Below are 22001 nucleotides of genomic sequence, written 5' to 3'. Positions count from 1 at the left end.
TACCCCTACTGACTAGCATCCATGGTGCCAGAAGATACTCTGCCAGACAAAAGTAACCATCAATATTACCCAGCTACAAACCCTATGACTTATAGGACCTGCCTGCAAGTTGCATCAGTACAATGGTGGCACAAACATTACGAGCATAACAGAGATGGACATGCTAAAATGTTCAAGAACCTCAGACTAGATAGGTTATGTATGTATGTATGTATGTATGTATGTATGTATGTATATGTAATATAATATATTTAACATAATATATTATTCTTCTAAAGGAACTCAGCAATAAAATAATCCCCTATTGACATAATCAGTGCTTTATTCAACTGTCATCAGAGAAGCTTCTTGTAGTAGATGACACAGAGGGCCAGAACTGGACAATATGTGAGGGTGAGAGACTTTAGAACACTCAGTCCTAAGTGGGATGTCTTCATCAAACCCTTCCCTTCAAGGCCCAAGGGTATTATGTTGAAGAGGAAGCAGAAAGATGAAAAGAGACAGGGGTGATGAATGACTCCCAGAAAACTGTCTTCTGAACACAACAGGGCTGATAACAAATTAGAGCTCAGAGACACTGACAGCATGTACAAGATCAACACAGATTCTCGCCAGACAGGGTGCCAGCACTGCGATGGGGAAGTAGACACATGGTCCCAGCCCTAACCAAGAAGCTATTTACCTACTGGCAAAAGGGAAAACCAGTTTTCTCCAGTGGACTGTCACTATTACGTCAGCCACACCTCAGAGCAGACCCTATACCCAGAAGTAGTTGGCCAATACAAAATGAACTCCCTGGTTTTGTTTGTTTTGCTTTGTATATATGAACTTTTTGGTTTGTTTTGGTATTTATGTCTTACTGGTTTTTATTCGTTTTAGCTTCATATTTGTGTTTTTGTGGGTACTTTTGAAAAGGTCAGAGAGAGAGAGAGAGAGAGAGAGAGAGAGAGAGAGAGAGAGAGAGGAACAACATAAAGCTAGGCAAGTAGAGAAGATTTGGGAGGTGTTGGGGGAGGGGAAAGAATAATCAAAATATATTTTATGAAAAAATTCAATTAAAATAAAGTATAAAAAGGTTAAATGTTCAAGTCAAATGCATATCAATACACAACAGATTATTTTGAGTAATTCTAAAGTATAATATTTTGACCTCATACCCTTAGTGGGATATCTTCAAAAACAGAAAGAACCATGACGAGTTTTTTTTTAAGTTAAGCGTAACCTCCACAAGAATCTGGAAACAAATTATAACACATATTGATGAAAAACTCACTCCTAAGGAAAGCAAGAGAAAAATAAAGTAAGATAGAAAGTTTAAAACAATAGAAATATATGTTTAAAAGTCAGTAATACCACTCAAAATATATGTACCAAGCTTAGCATTCAAAAGTCTTATTTCAGTTTGAATTAAAGACAACAAAATTCAAATATAAAGTGATTATAAGAGACATAAATAAAACAAAAGGATTCAGAAAAGTTGAAAGTGAATAAATTACTTATAAAATGGTTAGGAGCCACCATGGAGAGCTAGAGTTGTGTTAGAATATTTTTTAGGCAAATAGCATTAGGAAGAAAAAAAGAGCTTAGTCACTCTTAATAGAAGATATGTAATTCAGTGAGAAGATAGCATTGCTTTTGATTTGTATATCTCTAATAACACAGCCTAAAATGTATAAAAAAATGAGAACAAATTAACATTGATTTTATAAAGTCTATTCCAAGGATGAAAATGAAAATACGAAAGTGGTTTGTGACTGAACATAACATCTACTGTTTTATCATCCCAGATGGCCATATTTTCAAAGGATTTTGGATCAGAAATGGAGTATGACTAATAAATACATTAAAATGCAGAGCTGTGCTAAGAAGAGGCTGGATTGGAAGCAATAAGCATTTATCTCATAGAGAGACAGGAATATTATAGTCTGGTTCATATAGTAGCCAAGAAGTTGATTAAACTAATAGCTTTTGTTCCTTGGAATGATGCCAACTGCTGAGAGAGCCTGGAGCTTTAGGCATGTTGGCCAGGAGATATTACAGAGTTGGAGTATAGTAAGCTATTTCAAGTTGCCCAGTTTAAAAACAAAAATGGCAACTACGACACACTGGACAAAATAAGTTCTTCTAAAAACACATAGTGCCTATAAGCAGGCAAATATGTAGCATTTTTAAAAAATGAGGAGGAACTGGACACCGCACCCATCACTGAGCTAATAACCTGAATTTGATCCCCAGGATTCACATGGTGAAAGGAGAGAACGGAGGCCCATTGGTTGTTCTCTGACTTCCACAAGCACATAGGCCATGGCATACATGCTCTACTCACTGAATGAATTAAAAAATTAATGAATTAATATTTAAAAAAAGAATAGCTTGCCTACAGTGAATGAATGAATGAATGAATGAATATTTTTAAAAGAAGAGGAATAACTTGCCTACAGCTAAGGAGCAGATGAGCATGCACCTTGACAGATGGCAGCTACTGAAAACACACTTTGCGTTGTTCCTAAAGGAATTTCTGAAACTCTGGAAGTTTCAGATACAGGGAGGAGTCCTAGGAGTTAAGCCACTCCTTCAAACTTTACCTCTCCCTTGGGATAGCGGTAACGATATTTATCCTGGTCCCGTAGTGCAAATTCTTCAGGGTAGTGTTCCTGAATTTCTTCATAGGTCATCTCTTCACAGACACCCTATAAAAAGTATTTGTGAAAATATATTGAACAGGGGAAATCAACATAGCTTTTAACATAGTTTAGGTACCAATGAGTATTGAACAGTATAATACCTGTGTTTTTGTGAATGTAGTAGCTTTGGAGTTGCACCTGTTGCTTTGTTTGTATGTGCTTGTGAGGTGTGTGGCTTGTATGTGTAAGGACAAATGGATGGGTGTGTTTAGACTGAGTATATGATATTTTCCTATGACTGCCTCAATAATTCTATATGTGTACATTATGTATATGTTGTCATAAATATGTACAAATAAGGACTTGGTACTATGTTTGTAAGCATGTGTAGCATGCTTATTATGTGTGCTTGAGATATGTTTAAAGCCCTGTTTGTGTGTATATTATATATCTCTTTATGCATATGCAGTACACTTGTATTCTCTCTGTGTATGTACAGGTTGTCTAAGCATCTGAGAATATGCCCATGTGGGTGTGGGTATGTGCACAGTATGTGCCTTCATGTGTATTGGTAGCATATACACATGAGCGTAGGTATTCTGCATTATGTTTCTGCTATATCTATGAGTCTATGTCTGAGGTCTGTAAATTTGCAGTAATATGCTTGAAGCTATATATTTGTGGTGTATACATGTCAATGGTTTGTTCATCTGTGTTCATATGAAGTGCATGTATGTATCTGATGTGCCTATATTTGTTTCTAGATGTCTGTGCATACATGGTGCAGGCATGATGACAAAAGAAATGCTTCTGTGACTGTGACATTAATGTTTGCACCTGTACATACTGTGGCAAGTGTCTGAAACTCTGTGTGCATATGAAACATTGTACATTGGTGTTCTCCAATTGCCTTCCTTATCCTTCCTGCTCTACCCTGTATTTTATTATCACTGGGGAGAATATACCCACAGATACTTTCTAAGACAAAAACTAGGCACTGGAGAGATGGCTCAGTTGGTTGAGAGCACTGACTGTTCTTCCCTAGGACCTGAGTTCAATTCCCAGCAACCACATGGTGGCTCAGAACCATTTGTAGGGATTGGATACCCTCTTCTAGTGTTTTGAAGATAGTGACAGTGTACTCATGTAAATAAAATAAGTAAATACATCTTTTTAAAAAAAGACAAAAACTAGTAAATTTTTAATGGTTTCAGAGTGGGTCTGACAAGACAAATTCTGAGAGCTTCCGAGTCTACTGAGAAATGCCCATAGGCAAGGCTACTGGGGGTAAAAAGTGATGCTGTTTCTGGCATTTCCTTCAAAGTGTGTGACTTTCAACTAAACCTTGCTTGTTTGGTGCCCAGAGTCGCCAGACTCTGGCTGTTGTCTTTTTGGACTATCTATTAGGCTTCCTTCAGGGAAAAGGAATAGAACACTTAGACCTTTCAAACAGCTCCGCTGTGTCAGGCTTTCTGAATGGACACTGCCCACGGTAAAGGAAGTACACAGGGATCCTTTTAAACTGTTCTCAATGTTCTGTTCTGAAGCTCATTGTGAGGCTTTTTGACCAGGGGCATGGCTATTGCCTTCTTACTTTGACTTCAGGCAGCAGCCCTGCCTCTCTGAGTTTTATTTTCCTCATCTGCAAAATGTAGAAGATAATAACTGCCTTCTAGAAGTTGTCTAGTTGGTTTCTCTTGCTGTGAGAACAACCAAAAGCATCTTGTGTAGAAAAGGGTTTATTTTAGTTTACCCTTCTAGATGATAGTACATTAATAAGGGAACTCAGGGTAGGGGCTCAAGCAGGAGAAGAGACAAAAGCCATGGAGGTAATGTGATTACTAACATACCCTCAGGCTCACATTAAGATAGCTTTCTTATATAGCCCAGATATACCTGCCTAAGGATGGTAGGCTTACAGTGCTCCCCCTATATATTAAAAAGCATGTAAATGCTTCCATAGACATTCCCATAGGGCAATCTAATGCTGGGCTTCACTATGTCTTCATGACACAGAATATTCTCTTACATTGATTGATTGGCAAAAGACAAGATAAAAATACAAAAAGATTCGATGAACTAAGTAGGTTCCAAGGAACAGAGATAATCCATGAGATAAGCCTAGAAAATCACCTCCCTCCATGCCAGGACATTAACCCTTCCATCTTACCGCATCAATCTCATTCAGGGCCTTCCACTGTTCATACTGGACACCTAGGGCTTCAGCTGTCTGAATGGTCCTCTTCATGTGGCTAGTCCAGACCTTCAAGGAGCTGATACCTTGAGACCGAATGAAGTTGGCCAGGGCATAGGCATACTAGGGGTCCAAAGGAGAGGATGGGGTAAAAAAGACGGATGAGAAAGGGAAGACCAAGGGAGCCATAAGAACAAGTTCAAATCTCTCACGAATGGTAAAGTACTAATGGACAAGTAAGAAAATGGGGTTAAATTTATATAAAAATAAACATGGGACTATAGGTCATAGTAGAGGTTGAGGTGCTGGTTCTTGAGAAGGCAAGGTACAGAGAGGCTGATCACCGGATATGAAGTTACAGTTAAAGAATGATCAATAGGTAAAAAGTTAGGTTAGAGAGTGATCAATGGGTACAATGTTCCATTTAGACAGGAAAGTAAGTTCTAATGTTTCAATGCATAGTAGGGTGGCTACCCTTAAATACTGGCATGTATTTCCAAATCCATAGAAGATTATGGATGTTCTCATCATGCACAACATAATATACAATTAGCATGGAAATTGTATCTAATAAGTATATGCAATCAAAAAGTATTAAAAATAAAAGTCATAGCTTTCCCTGTGTGACTAAGGATGAAAGAAAGAAAAAAGAGCGCCCATGCTTGGGATGGAGGGTGTGATAACTTGCTTCCTGCATTCCCTGCTAGGTGAATCATTCATTCAAACATGCCCACCTCTAACATATATAGAGCCTAAGAACAAATGGAACCACCCAAAGGTCTGCATCATTTCTCCTTCCATTTCTAATGACATCCTGTACTTCTAGGATCATTTACTATATGTCTGAGGTTAACCAAATCACAGCACGGAGTTCTGGTCCATTGATCCTCTTATTACACAACGAATAACCCTAGTGTTATACATGGGTAAAAAGTTAATATTCTTGTGACCATGGCTTGTTTTCAGGTAGAAACCAACAGCCAGGTACATATAGGCATCGAAGCAGATTCCAGGCCATCAGAGTAGGGTTCTGAGAGTAGAAGTGGCCAGAATGTGGTTTAAAGTATGAATTGAAGGATCTGAAAGACAGTGCTCTGATGCTATGATTCCTATTGCTTAAATGGGGAGCCTGGTACCCAGGTAAAGGACATTTGCACATACATTAGTATTCATGTCCCTGCTTTGGGTGCTGGAGTGTCAATGCTTTCAAGATCCATACACTCAGGGAGACAAACAATGACAGTACAGAAGGGAACCACAAAGGGTTGTGGAAGCTCAAATATGCAAGAATACACAGTCCTTCTGTGTACAAAGTGTTATTATTCAAACATGGCATGCTCTAGGTACATATGCACAAACGGGCACAGGCGCAAATTTGTATGATATATACAAGTCAGCAGTCAGATCTCCCTTGTCTGGGAGAGTAAGAGAAAGGCAAATCTCAGTAGCTCCTTTGTATAGTACCTATCTCTGACCTCATATCATGCCATAAATTGCAAACATCATTCAGCTATCCAGCTGTGCCTTTGAGTTGTGTGAAGAATACACTACTCTCTGTTAGGCAGTAGGTGCTAGTTAGGTGAAAACTATAGAGATTGGGATGACTGGCCTTTAAAGCCAGGCTTGGTGCATTGTGCTGAAGAATGTGAAGGTTTGGGTTTGATGTGTGCACATATGCATGATTGTATGTGCAGGAGGTACTCGTGAATATAACCACCTTTCCAAATGAGCACTGAGTCGTGAAGGTAAGACAACGGTTAGCTATATCCAAGAAGTCTTGGAGATGAAAACATACCTCAAGTGATTTCAGCCTCTGTTCTGGAGAGCATGAGAGATTAGAGTCAGGTAAGAGGGCATCTGAGGCATTTCCCAACTATCCAGCAGGGGTGCTGGAACAAGGCAGGAAAGCCTAGTTTTCAGTTCTGCCTATGTTACATTGCACTGGCCATGTGACCTGAGACTCCTCTTTATTTCTGTTGCTCAGCTTCCTTATCCATAAACAATGATAGTTATGCTTAGTTCACACTGCTGATGTCATTCAAAAATTATATGTGGAAGTTAATGGTACTGTGGCTTTGCATAGATGCCCAGTAAAAGGCAATAAGGAATTGAAGAGTTTATTCAGCAGTTAGGAGTACTGGCTGTTGCTGTTCTCAGTACCTACAGAACAGCTCACAGGGATCTGATGCCCTCTTCTGGCCTTTGTGGACACCAGGCATGCACATGGTACACAGAGAAACATGCAAGCAAAACATACATACCAATAAAATATAAACAAATAAAACTTTGAAAAAATTACAAGAACCAGGAATGCCCCTCCTGTACTTCATTTCCTATCTAAGCCATCCCAAAGTGATTTTCTCTAGCAACATGTGTACTAAACAAGTCCAGATAAAGGACCAGAAGCTGGAAAGTAAATCCCTTTATGAAACTGGTACATAGGATGGACAGGTTACTACATTGCACTGGGAATAGAGACAATCATGACCTGAAAAAGTAACAGACTAGAATAAGGAGTCCCCAAAGGCCAGCAACCCCTGGGAGAAGGAGTGAACAGGGAGGACTTAATAGGGGGGATTAGATCTTGGAGCAAGAGTTGGGTCTTAGAAGGAAATGAAAGAGCAAGAAGAGATAGTATGGTGGGGACAGTATGCTTCTTCCAATAGGGTAGAATAGATACAAGGTCTACACAGTTACGGAGAGGAAGGTTTGAGGTTAAGGCCCTCTATCAACTGCCCTTGAGAGCTATCAGCTGGAAGAGAAACCAATAAGAACAGCAAGGGGAGTATCAGCAGAAGACAGGGATTGAGAATGATGGGGGGGCAATCAGGCAGCGAAAAGACACTTTGATGGAGATCAAGAAGCATCCAGAGGTGAGTAGCTGTGGAGGACCACGCAACTGGTCTTGCAGAAGCAGTAGGTGTATGGGAGCCATTCAATGTCTGTGACAGGACTCATGACTAATGGTGGAAGAGGAGGATTGACTATAATTTGCTTCTTTCTCATCAAGGGATACTTCTCAGTACCCAGCCATTGGCCACCTAGGCTAGCCTAATCTACACAAGTCTCTGAAGCCCTCCTTACCTGCTTGCCCCGAGTTGAGAGGCCAGAGTCACCTCCAATGCGGCCTCTAAGGTTGAGTTCACTTTCACCATGCCGGCATAAGTAGATAGATCGAGGTGTGACATGGATGTTCATGAGGTAGTAGGCTGTACGGCTCTGAACGTGGTCCTGCACTCGATTTACCATGTAGCGTGTGCCCACGTCGAAGATCTTGATGTAGGACAGGTGGCTGAGCCAGACCCAAGCAGGAGCAAACATATCTTAGGTGCTTATAGTAGGAAGGGTTGATCCCAAGAAAAAGTCCCAACCACACAGTCTGTTTCCAATCGTCTTCACTTCAGCTCCTACCTAACAAGATGTTATATCTAGTCTTGTTCTAGGTATATGACCTAGAGATTCTGCTCCTCACAACTCCAAGGAGCTCTTCTTGGGCTACCATCTCCTTTCTTCACCTTGAGTCAACCTGTCATTTGGCCTTTCCTAATACCAATGTAATTCACAAGTACTTCTATCGGAATAATGCACTGTGCTTTAGGTAGAGGTTATCAGCCCTTTAGTAATTCTTACAGCAGTCATAATCATACATTTAGAAACGTGGATAATAATTCAACATTCTTGTCACAAACCATATAGTATGCCATGTATTGGTATGAAGAAATGGTCTAAAATATTGGCAAACTTGTGGTCCTGGCTCCACGTTCCTAGTGGTCCCCTTACTGATGTGCTCAGCTCTAGTAACTACACACTGAGTAATAATCAAATACAACAGCCTGTCTCTGGAGGAGCAGAGAGGGAGCATGGAGGGGCAGGAAGACAGGGATGAGGACCAGGGAGACAGGAGTGAGGATACCAATGAATCAGAAGACTTAGAGCCATGAACTAAGACTTCTCTATCTCCTGCAATAGCTGTAAATCCTCTAGTTATTTAAGAATCTGAGAGTGCTCCCTCAGAAGGGGCATGGGAACTGGAATCATAGGGTGACACACGTGGCCCAGGGTCAGTGAGGCTGCTGATAGTTTTGGTTTTAGAGAGCTACTTCCTTGATCTTCCTAGAGGAAAGTCCTTTACATCTATAGCCTCATCCTTCCCAGCTCTGGGATCCATGTGCAGTGGCTCCCATAGAACACTCACTTTTGTTGAGTATTTTTTGTGTATCTTGCAGAGACTGGGGGACTTTCAGATGCATGAATCTTCATAGCCATCATTCAGCGATCATCATATTAAAAAAAAAAGCTGAAGCACACGAAGAAGCAATTGGCTATAGATTGTGTTCCACTCTAGAGATCTTTTTCAGACCCCTGGAGCCTTAGAGCAGAATGTCTCTGATGCAGTCTTGTTGCCTGGCTATTGGCTGTTCCTAATACTAGACCCTCTGTGGTGGCCTCACCTCACAGCATGACACTTAGCCTATGACTTTTTAAATTCATGTACTGCTGTTGTCCTTGGAATATTCTCTGTGCATCTCTTTTTGCGCTCTGAGCTAACTAGGCAGGCTGTCACATAGTACTTGCCATTTTGCTTGAAAGGATGTGGCTTGCTGATCTCCAAAGTTGAGTTCCTATATATACATCTTTTAAAAGACATTGGAATATAATGCTCAAAAAAGATAGGATATTTACTGTCTCTAAGAAATCTTGGAATATAGAGCTATATAAAGTCATTTACAGATGCACAATATCAAATTATTAAAAAGTTCATGTTCATCTCCCAAACTGTGCCATTTAAAATAAAACATATAAACTATACTAATGAGGTTCTATAAAGTTCTGGTTTTATTTTTCTACTTTTCTCTTGTTGATGCCTTTAAATACTAATACAAATTAAACACATATTGTCAAATGGCTGTGGGATAGTTTTGTTCTTATTTTTGGAAGATCCAGAACTGCTGATGTTTAGCTTGCCTACTGAATTACCTAGCTCTTCTTAACATTCTCTCTCCAAGGCATGCCAAGTCACCTGCTGTAAGTTCTTCCAATCATCTGGCTTACTGCTCCCACAAGTGGGGTCAACTGTGTCCACACCACCACTTCCAAATTACTGGGCATTCTAGCAAAAACAGGGACAGCTTTGCCTCTTTGGCTTCCTTAGACACTGAGAAACTTGTCATGATGCATGAATGTCTGTTACTTGAAAAACAAATAAAGCTGGTCTTTTCCACTCATTTTCTGTAGGCACAATGGACTCATCAAAAGAATAACAGAAACAAACAAAACCTAACAGTGCTCCTCTAGGTGTTCAGAGGCTTCCGCTGGGGAAGCCTCCATCCAAGTCTAGAGGCTTTTATAATGTCATTCTTTCTCTTCAGCCTGCGTCCTTCAATGTCTTTCCATTGTATGCTGTTAGCCCACATAGTACACTTATAAAGTTTGAAAATAACATACTTTTCTCGAAGCACAAACAACCCTATTCCATCACATGTCTTCCTGAGAGAAAAGGGTGTATCTTTGATCAGGGAGTACGTACAGTAAGTATTCTGTGAAATTAAACACGAAGGACATGCCCATTGTGTTGAATATGCAAGTCCCATCTGATATTTCTTATGATACAAGGATGTCAAGAGATAAAAACCAGGCTAAACTATGGGATATACAGACATCATTTAGTGCAGAATGTGTTGATGATTTGCTCTGTGGCCATAGGCAAGCCTCTGAACTGAACCCTGGTTGTCAGTTTCCAAAACTATGAAATGGTATACCCATTAGCTTACATGACCATTGGGTAAGATTGAGAAGATGCTTTTAGACTTCTTAGGATATTGATGACACTTGCATCCTTTCTTATACTAAGGGGCTTTCAAAGAACATTGGTAGCCAGAGTATGTTTTCATTAGAACCCATTTTGAAGATAGTTTCTTTGAACATTTTACATCTAAAGTCACATCTGCCTTAAACTGCCAGCCAATATCTCCCTATCTGTAGCTGGTATTATGAAAGAAAAAAAGTTTAATTTTATTGCTTATATATGGGTCTTTCTACATGGCACAATGGACTCCAAGGACAGAACCCATCTTACTTATCCCTATTTCCACCTTCTGCACGCAAAGCAAAGCTTCTAAAGGTTTGCGGATTAAAGAGATACATGAGAGGAATGAGAGGGGAAATGAAAGGAGACATGATATATTGTTAGACTTCTGGTGCACCTCTGGCTTGCGGTAGAAGGCCAGAAGCAGCTTTACCTCCCTGAGACTCACTTTCTTCCTCTTGGAAATGTACGATTATCAGATCTACTGCAGCCTCCTTTACGAATGTGATTAAAGAAAGAAGGGGAATTTGCTCGGGTACTGAGGTACCATCCATGTGAAAAGAGTATTTTTTGCAATGATAAGAATAATACCCACAGAATGGAAGCATTTGTTCTCAGAGGCCGAAGTCCTAATCTGCACTTATTGCACAGGAAGGCACAACTCTACTCATATGGGGAAAAACATACACTAAGCATACTATCTCCAGGGAACTATAAGTAATTTAGATCTGATACAGCAAACTGTGTGTCCAAATAGGCGAGGGAAAAGCAATTTGAAAAGTATATGATGTGGAATGACTCATGGAAAATTAAACTGCAGGGAGTCATAGAGACATATTAAGTCCCACTTCTGATATTATAGATAGAAAAGTTATGGCTCCTAAAAGGAGGACATTTCCTTGGGTCCCATAAGATATGAAAACTGGACTAAGTCTCCAGGAGGTGTTGGGCTCTTACCTATCCAATTCCTCATCCAAAGGTTGGTAGTTGATCTCATAGCATTCAATTCTCTTTAGAAAGTCTTCCAAAACCTTTTCTTGGTCACAGTCTATGTAATCAGGACTGCCGAGTTTCACTTGCTATGAGAAGGTGGGAAGAAGATAAATGTAGAGAGGAGACAGGGACTCTGATACTATACTTGGAAGTGACCTTCAGAGACAACTACCATCCACCCCATTACAAAGGCAAGGAAATAGAGTTTGACAAAGGGTTTTGCTTAAGTTGGGCTAAATGTTACAATGTATTTACTCACAGAACACACATTTTTAACAATATTTCTAAGAGGACAGGTAAGTGAAGAATCAGATATCGTGACTTGATATCATAAAGGCTCTTGTGCATTTAGTCACTGCTGAGAAAACAGTCATGCTGCCTTTGGTTTTCCCAAAGGCTGGTATCTCCTAATCCCCAATATTGGCTCTCTTCTCCTATATTTCCCATCACTCCACTCAATCACTTGAGCCTAAATGGCATCTCACTTGCTAGCAGGAACTAAGCCATTCTAACTAAATAGCCATCCTCTTTTGTCTATGCTTACTACAACTTTGTGATTGCTGGTATCCCTTTCCCTTAAGGGAAAGATATTTCTTTAAAAGGTTTAATTCATCATATCATTATTTGCATTTACACGTGTATGATATAGTATTGGGGTACATATGCATGTCATGAATGGAAAACAGAGGACAATGTTTTGAAGATAGTTCTCTCCTTCTACCTAAGTATGAGTTCTGGGGATAGAACTCAGGCCATTAAGCTTGTGTGCCAAGCATTTTTACTCACTGAGCCATTTCCCTGGCCCCAGAAAGATACTTATATAACATTTGACAACAGGAGTCTCCTATCTAAATTTTTCACTATTTCCATGTGTCTTTTAGGACCAAGATGAACTATTTTAGTAAATGGATCATGACAGCTCAAACTGCCTTTCCCTACCATCTCTTACTGCTCTCCTATTTGGACACACATTTTGTCTTATCAGATCTAAACTAGTTAAGGTTCCCTGGGGAGATCATATCTAGTGTATGTTATTCCCCATTTCAATTCTTTACCAGTAAAAACTCCTATGCATCTATCAGGATACTGCTGTTACCTCTAGGAGGCCCTCCGTGGCATACCACCATATGTAAGATGGGCCCTTACCACCATGTTCCTACAACCTTCCTTTTCCCCCTTACCACAGCTCTAATCTCAAGTGCTGTATATATATTTGCCAGTGTCTCTAACTAGGCTGTGAGTTTAATAGAAGGGATTTCACTGTTTCTGTATCTTTAAAACTCATAATGGCTCTCTATGTATACAGTATCACCCGTACACCTGAACCAATAAATGGGTGCATAATTGAGTGGATAAAGAGAGAAAAGATCTGAAGATGCTATTTATCCCAGAGATAGAAATAAGGGGTAGAAGTTACAGGGAGACAAATTTCACTTTGACTAGGCTACATGTTTTTTTAAATGGCGAGTGGTTATTAGCCAAATACTTGGCTGATATTTAAGTACTTGATAAAAGGTTAAACAGTATGGCATTTAAGGGTTCTTACGTCCTTGAACTCTACTAATTTCAAGGGGCAGGGAACAATAAAAGTTTGCAAGTGATCTAATTCTGGACCATGAAGTTCAAAGTCTAAAAGTAGCAATGATTCTGATGCAAAATGTTGTTGGGTCTACAGACTATAGGCTTTTGAGAAAGACAGACAAGCCTATGGTGCAGTCCTACTTCCATTTTTCCCCCCGAGCTGAACCAGTCTTTGCCAAGTCTACTCTTTGAGTCTCTAAGACAGGGAAAGAATATTCAGGTTTCTGAACAAAAATCGTGAGAGTCAAGCTTAGTGGTTGATGTATTCTAAGGACTTTATATACGTTGGCTTCATGCAACTTTAGAGGAACACTGTAGGCAAGGATAGGGAGTGCTTCTTATACAAAGGAGGTACGTCTCAGGAAGAATGCTTTCTTTAAGTTTAGTAGTCTTTTAGGTATGACTGAGGCCTAAGACAAAATACAGAGGATTAAAGGTTGGGGAGATGACTCAGTGGGTAAAGAGCTTGCCACACAAGTATGAGCGAGGCCCTGAGTCGAGATTCCTTAAACACACATAAAGCTGAACATAGTGATATGCATCTGTAACCCCAGTGCTTCTACTGTAAAATGACAGGTGAAGACAGGAGAATAGCTTGGAAGCTTGAGGGCCAGCTAGCTTAGAACATATAACAGAGAATAAGAGACCTACTTTAAACAGGGTGGGAGGCGAAGACTGACATCTGAAGTTATCTCTGACCTCCACATATATACACTGTCATGTGCATTCCACATTCATGTATGAACATACATGCATAATGCATGTATGTATAGATATATGCATATATATGTGACAAATTAAAGTGTAAATTAAATTAACACTTACTTTGAAAAGAATAAGGAAGAAAGGTAATTGGTGTTCCTTACCTTGATGTTTTCTGCGATAATTTCAGGGTCATTACATATAGACTCAATAAAGAAGACCTATAAGAGAAAAGGAGAACTTTCCATCAGGGCATTATGTTTCCTGGGAGCCAAACAGGATCACCCATTCTTGATAGCCCGAGTCATCCCTAGGGAAACTGGTAAAAACAGTGCTTTCTCACATAATGGTGCATTGAGGGTTCAGACTCCTATGAGGCAGCCTGGCTCTAACTGGATTGCCCCAGACTTCTGCTGGTTTTTGGTTATAACATGTTTCTCTTGACTCCATCCTTGCCACCTCAGTGTCAGCCTGTCAGTAACCATCTTCCACTGCCTAATGTGGCACCTCTCCTGTTCTGTTCTGTTGAACACGAATCTGAAAGCCAGATGTTGACCCCATGGTGTCCAAATTGGCTACTCTAAGTGTCCTATTTTGGACTGCTTTGAATTTTATCTTAGATAAGCATGGCTGTGTCACTGTACCTTGTAACCATGTTCTTTAGCAAACTGCAAAATCAATGATCGTCGTTCTCTGGTAGTGTTGGTGGCATCAAAAACCTAGAGACACGTAATAAGAGAATCTTACTCTCGGTATAGTGTTGATATGATCATATTCTCTGTTCACACTTTTTTCTAAGTGGAAGGAGCAGAAATTAAGAGTCTTAAAGAAAAAGAAGAGTTTGGAATTTGCTTGTGTCACTTTCAAAAGCACTCGTTGAGCCCACACTATCTGCCCCATGAAGGTGGGGTTTTATTAGGATCATTTTATAGGTCAAGTAACTGGCCTAGAAGGACTTGCTCTGACAACAACCATGCTTGCTTTTAAAGCAATAGTACAGATTGTTCTCTCAATGAGTCCTTTCCTTCCTAAACCCCTAGAAACTCCCAGGAACAGGAAAAATTCCCTATCCTTAGCACCTGAGAAGGGGCAAGTGCATATTTGGGAATCTCTAACCCAAGGATTTAAGATGTTACATTGCCGAGATATATAAGCAAATCTCGATTTAGAAGGAAATGTACTTCACAGCTTTTGTTCTGCACTGTATAGAAGTACATGGAATTGCATAGACTTTGGGTCTGGTTATCTTGGTATGGTATTTATATTTGTTTGCAATGATTTTTAATAAAAAAAAATTCATGTCATTTTGAAAAGAGGAAAGAAAACAATATTTGTACCACAGTCTTAAATTTTTGTACCACTGAATCTCAATGGCAAATCAATGAAACACAGGGCTTAAGAGTATGGATTGTACAACTATATAATCTGCTCTGCCACATATACATTAGACTACCCTGGGAAATAAGTTTTCCATGGTAGTTCTTTCAGTATCTAAAATAGAGCATAATAATGACACATCTCATAGGGCAGTGTGAATTAAATTATTAATATAAACAAAGTATGCCATAAATAAGTGCTTAGTACATATTATCTACTTTCCATACTGACAGATGGCCTGAGGGGGAAATGGAAGATTATTTACCGCAACGTGACCTTCCTCTCGGCTGAGATACTTATGAACATCCTTTAGGGCTGCTAGAGCACACTGCCTGAAAAAACAGAGAAAGAAGCAGAGAATCCCTATCCTCAGGATCATTTCCCTTCACTGCAGTTCTCTTATGAAGCATCTCTCTGTTGAACATCTACATAGTTCATCTATATGTTGAACATTTAGAACAGGGCCCTTTGCTCTAGTAAAGGGGTCAGAGTTGATACTAGCTCTATGTGTTCAGCTTAGAAGCTGTACATGAGAATACATGCCCAAGAAAAGCTGAACAATGAAATCACCATAGTTTTAGGAATCTATTTACTACTGGAGCTGAAGCTGAATTGGTTAATGTACACAGGTAAGACATAGGGATGTTCTCTTTAAGTTAACAGGAATTCTGGGCATAGGTAATATTGTAAGCACAGGTATAATAGTGATGATGTACTTAGGTTTTCAGCAAAATATTTTATATTGGTTATTGGGTTCTATAGTGAGGACTCTGATTAGAAGTTCACAGCCAGGCTGCATCTAGAAGAACTTCCAACTACACAGGAAAAAGAGACTTTAAAGCTGAACTCATGAGGCTGCAGAGACTGAAGAGGGCTGAGCTCATGAAACACTCATCTCAAGTGCTAGGAGAAGACATTTCTCTGCTTGCTTACAAGAAATACAGGACTGGAAAACCTTCTGGATAGGAAATGGCTATGATGAGAGCAGACGTTGAACAGGCTGACAGAAAGGCTGGATACCAGGGTATTCAACTCATGGCCTAGGCTAACTGTGGAATGTGGCCCTACACAAATCGTAAACTTACCTAGAAAAAAGTTGAGAATTTTTGCATTTTTTCCTATTCATAACTTGACTAAAGTGTTCTTGAGCCTGGGCAATTATAGATGACTCCACTGTGTTGCAATGTCAACAGTTTGGACACCCTGAAAGAGTGGGTAACTCTACACTACTCTGCTAGGATGTGAAGACAGGTCCCACTCAGCCAAAGGGCAGATTCTTAAATATTGGATACTTACTTCCTGATAAGCTGGGCCTCAGTATTGTCTGGGCGAAAGAATTCATAGTTTCTGTAGCTCACTGCCTCTCGTCGATACTGACCTAAATTAAACACTGAAAACAGAAAACACTAGTGAAGATACTGGGAAGATTGCAGTGGCCAAAAGTATGTTTTTGTTGGAAGGAATCCCAGAGGTAGAAGGCATAATTTATAGCTGGAAAATGTATATGTAAGACTTCAAATTATGGGTACCAGCTAAATTCCTCCCTCACATCAGTCCTACAAAGTACGGGTTAACCATTTCACCTTCCCAATAAGGAAAGTAAAGCTCAGAGGTGTAAAATAGCTTTCTTGGGTAATAACTGGCAACTGAAATTCAAACCTATGTCTTTTTTATTCTAAGCCATTTTACTTTATCATAAATTCCAACCCTTTAAATCTCTTATTCAATAAGGAAGATAAAAAATGAGATTCAGATAATCAAACTAGTTATCCAAAGTTAAACCCAGAGTGAATTAAAAATGTATACAGACTGGGTCTCCTGACTCCTGGTTACCAAGGTTATTTTAACATTTAAGATCATAAGGGAAAATCCAAATGTTAATCTCTAAACAGCACCTGTTTGTAATGGGAGAAAACAGAGAAGAAATGGACAAAGAGGATAATCAGCCAAAGAAACCATAGTTCATAAATTCATTTGTTCAACAAATAATTTTAGAATAGTGTAGGGGTTTGAATAAGAATGGCTCCCATAGGCTCATTTATTTGAATGCTTAGTCATCAGGGCGTAGCACTGGGCACTACTTGAGAAGGATTAGGGGGTGTAGCTTTGTTGTAGGAAGTTCTCACTGGGCATTTTGGCTTTGAGATTTCAAAACACAGGCCAGGTCCAGTGTCTTAATTTGCCCATGGATAAAGATATAGAACTTACAGTTACTTCTCTAGTACTGTCTATCTGCATGCTGTCATACTCTCATCATGATGATAATGGACTAGAACTTTGAAACTAGCCACAATGAAATGCCATCTTTTATAAGAATTGCCTTGGTCCTGGTGACTCTTCACAGTAACAGAACACGAACTAAAACAAATATACACTCTGTAAAGTGAGAAATAATTTCTGGATCACAGAGGGAGGAGAAGGGAGAGAGAGAGGTGGGGGAAAGGGGAACCCAGATTTTTGTGACAGGGTCCTCAAGCAACTCATAAGTACAAAGTCAGTCAGACAGCAACTACCTCAGGGAAAAGGAGAGTTCCCAGAGAGTCCTTTAAGTGCTCCAACAAAGACAATAGCCAACTATCCTGGAGAGTGAGGGGGAAGGAAAAGAAGGATTCATTTGAGGTTATCTTAGAGTATCTTAAAGAAAGAAGTATTTAAGCAAAGCCTTTTAAGGCAGGTGTATTTTACTGGAGGGTATGAGGGTGAGGGTGGGGAGCAAGGATAGTGTTAGGTAGATGGCAACTAAGTAAACACTACTTTAGCATAGGTATAACATCTGCAAAAGGCAAAACATGTTTTGAGAGAAAGGGTTAAGCTGGCTAGGGCCTGAATAACTGGAATAGGTCAACTGTGCATGGTACTGAATGGAAGTAAAGGGGCTTGGGTTCAAATCTACAAACCATTGGAGACTACAGGGATTACCAGTCTTGTAATTTGACTTTAATTCTAAAGGCCTATGTGAGTAGTTAAGTTGAATAGACAGAATAAAAGGGGGATCAGGACAGAGACTCATCTGCCACTGTGTCTTATGCATCTTAATTCAGTAGAGGCTCTCTAGGCTTGCCATTCTCTATGACAGTGGCTCCTTCCTGCCTTTGCTTTGTCAAATGTTCCCTTCTTCCCATAGGACCCACCTCAGATATATTAGTATCCATGAAGCTGTTGATGCCTGTCAGTCAGCAATTCCCACTGTGAGTACCATCAGCACCGTGTCTGAGAATTTCTAGTCTAGCCTAGGTCTTATTATGTATACCGTTCAGAGTTAGAACTCTTCAAGGACAGGATATGAGTCTTGTCCATTTTTTATTTCTTTCCTAATGCTTGGCATTGGCTTGGCCCATGGATTAATTGGAGAAAGTGAATAAGGGTAAGGAATAAGCTGGGGGAGGAGAGATTTGATGCCTGGTGTAAATCCATGGTAGAATGCACGTTTAAATCCTAGCACACGAAAAGGATGCCAAACAGAGAAAAGGTTTGATGTGAATGAGGGAGGAATTACTAGATAGAAGGGAGTATACACACTATCAGAGGGTTGCTTTGTGTTTGTGAGCCTTCTTAAGAGCAGATTTAGTCTTAGTTTTTCTATGCCTAAAACCTAGCCTGGTATTAGGCAGAGAATATTTTTCATGAAATGTATGATTTGTAAGACTATCAGGATAGTTGTAGTAGTAGTGGTAGACATAGTTTTAATCCTGAAACTAGGGTTTACAGCTTTTTCAGGACTGAATGTGTTGTTAGCCTTTTACCTTTCCCAGTTTTCAGTTAGTGGCTGGTAGTGGAGGTAGGCAGCGATGATTTCTGAGACGTACCTTTAGTCGGTGTTCCTATCCAGTTGAGATACCGTGTGAGCTTCGTAGAGATGTAGGTCTTGCCTCGAGCTGGTAACCCTACCATGATCACCATCGTGGGGGAATTGGTGAACTGTGGTATGGAGGCTGGAAGACAAAGAGATCCTCAAAAGCTGATCTCCACAATGAGAAGCTCTTCTGCCATTAGCTTGGAGATAATGAGTTGGAAACTGTATTGCTTCCATTGTTATGAGGGTGAGGGCAAAGCTTTGAAATGGGCATCACAAATCTCCTTAGACTCATCAGAAAACTGAGGTTGCAGTATAGGGAGCTAACTTAAACTTGGGGAAAACAAACAAACAGGCATCTGAAGAGGGCAACTGGACCCAGACATTTCTTAGTTGATACAGAAACTGCTGAATAGCATATGAATTCATAAGAAAGTCCAGATAAAAATGACTAATGAGTTGCTAAGGCTGGCTGTGGGTCAATGGGAACCTTAGAGGGACTGATATATATCAATCTTCCTCCAGGTGGTGACAGAAAAGATTGAGAAAAATTCCTGAGAAAAGTATTGTATAGAATTCTGGCTTGAGGAGAACAGAACAATAGCCATTGCTCAAATTCTTTCCAGAAAATGTTCTTCATGTTCCTGCAGGGAAAGCCTTACTATTAAGAGAAAGGCAGTAAACTATAGCTTGAAACCACTGGTGGTAACTTACTGCACTCAGCAGTCAATCCTGCTCAACCTAGCCCCTCTCTCCTGGAACTAGGGCCAGATCAATTCACCTTCTCTCACCTGGGAGGGAAAACATTTCAATCTGCACAAGGAAGGGAAACAGAAGTTCAGGGCACTGATGAAGTTCAGGGGTCAGTGGGAGGAGAGACCCTTGGTCCTGTGAAGACTTGATGCCCCAGCATATGGGGATGCTAGGGCAGTGGGGCTGGAGTGGGTGGATGGGTAGAAGAGCACCCTCTTAGAGACAAAGGGGAGAGGGGATGGGATGGATAGTTTGTGGAGGGGAAATGGAATGGGGATATCATTTGAAATGTAAATAAATAAACTGATTAATAAAAGAAAAAACAAACAAAAGTAAAGAATATGGAAGGGGTAAAGAGATGATTCAGCAGTTAAGAGCAATTGCTGTTCTTGCAGAAGAACCAGGTTTAGTTCCTAGCACCATGTGAAAGCTCACAACCACCTGTAATTCCAGTCCCACAGAATCTGATGCCTTCTGCTGGCCTTCATGAGTATACACACATGCAACAAAGTACTTAGACACATAAAAATTTTTTAAGAAATCATAAAAAAAGATAAAATAGCAGTGAAATGTAGCTTTAAGAGATACAAGAAAGGTGGATATGGTGAAGCACACCTTAAATCCCAGCACTCAGGAGGCAGAAGCTATCAGATCTTTGAATTCGAGGCCAGCCTGGTCTACAGAGCAAGTTAACACAGAGAAACCCTGTCTCAAACATCCAGTGGAGGGCAGGGAGTGGACTGTAAGCATTCAGAGCACCAAATAGACTGGATCAGAAAAGAAAGTCCCCATGCTACATAATAATCAAAACACTAAAAGTACAAAGAAATAATATTAAAATCTGTAGGGAAAAAAGACCAAGTAACACACAAAGGCAGACCTATTAGAATAATTCCCGGATTCTCAATGGGGATGCTAAAAGCCAAAAGGGCCTAGACAGATATGGTGTAGTCTCTAAGAGATTAAAGTTGCCAGCCCAGACTATTATGCCCAGAAAACATTCAATCTCCATAAAAGGAAAAAATAAGAAATTCATGAACAAAACAAATTTAAGCAGTATCTATCTACAAATCCAGCCCTACAGAAGGGGCTAGAATTTAAACTCTACCAAAATAATGTTAACTACATATAGGAAAAAAACAAAGGGAATAAAAAACAAACCTAGACCTGGGCTGGAGAGATGGTTCAATGGGTAAGATCACTGACTGCTCTTCCAGAGGCTCTGAGTTCAATTCCCAGCAACCACATGGTGGCTCACAACCACCTGTAATGGGATCCAATACTTTCTTTTGGTGTGTCTAAAGATAGCTACAGTGTACTCATATAAATAAATAAAAATAAAATACTCAATAAAATACTTGCAAACTTCTGGGCAGTGGTGGCACATGACCTTACTCCCGGTACTCAGGAGGCAGAGGCAGGCAGATCTGTGAGTTTGAGGCCAGGCTGGTCTACAGAGTGTGTTTCAGTACAGACAGAACTACACAGAGAAACCCCAAATATCATAGCCATTGCCAAGGCTACTGGTTACTCTCTGTAACCTTATCAAACTTATGTCATTGAACATTGAGAAATCAAGCTGGTGCCCAACTAGAAGCTTCACCCCGACTGACCAGCAGCTTTCATGGTACTAGAAGGTACTTTGTCATGATAGAGGAGGAAAGTAATCGTCAATTATTACCCAACTACAAATCTGTGAGTTATAACAGAGGCCTGTCTGCAAGATATAGCACTGCAATAGTTGCACAAATGTTATGGGAATGGCAAACCACTTTTTGATTTGATTTAAGGCCCACTCCATTACATGGACTATATTACATTACTAAAGTATCCAAGGACATGAGACTAGATAGGCCATAGGTCTAGTGGAAAACCTAATACTATTGTTTTACTAAGGGTGTATAGCCCTAAAATAAGTCCAAATGATATATTGCTATGCCCATGGAGCAGATCATTACTCAACCCTACTAAGAGAAGCTTCACCTTGCAGTAGATTGGAATTAACACAGACCCACAAGTATATTGCATACAGAGAGTGAGAAACTTTGGAACAGTCAGTTCTAAATGGAGTGTCTTCATTTAACGTCTACCCTCAAGCCTCAGGGCTCTATATGGAGGAAGAAGTAGAAAGATTCTAAGAGCCAGAGGTAGTGGATGACACCAAATAAACAGTATTTT

General features: G+C 40.0%; 1 protein-coding gene across 3 annotated transcripts in view; it reads right to left on the bottom strand.

Moving 5' to 3' along the window:
* PFKFB1 (6-phosphofructo-2-kinase/fructose-2,6-biphosphatase 1) overlaps positions 1-22001 on the bottom strand; it is a 42697-nt gene that overhangs the window by 6588 nt on the left and 14108 nt on the right. For all 3 annotated transcript variants that reach the window (XM_080910760.1, XM_080910759.1, XM_080910761.1), the window contains exons 2-10: positions 19084-19209; positions 16574-16667; positions 15543-15609; positions 14545-14619; positions 14065-14121; positions 11582-11703; positions 7903-8110; positions 4795-4941; positions 2586-2690 (exon numbers count right to left, since the gene is read on the bottom strand). In XM_080910760.1, the coding sequence (XP_080766886.1) occupies positions 2586-2690; positions 4795-4941; positions 7903-8110; positions 11582-11703; positions 14065-14121; positions 14545-14619; positions 15543-15609; positions 16574-16667; positions 19084-19209 (1001 nt within the window). The remainder of the gene's footprint in view (positions 1-2585; positions 2691-4794; positions 4942-7902; positions 8111-11581; positions 11704-14064; positions 14122-14544; positions 14620-15542; positions 15610-16573; positions 16668-19083; positions 19210-22001) is intronic.

Source organism: Micromys minutus (assembly GCF_963924665.1).
Source record: "Micromys minutus genome assembly, chromosome: X".
Taxonomy (NCBI): Eukaryota; Metazoa; Chordata; class Mammalia; order Rodentia; family Muridae; genus Micromys; species Micromys minutus.
Note: the sequence above shows the minus strand (reverse complement) of the source record. Positions and strands in the feature narration are given on the sequence as shown.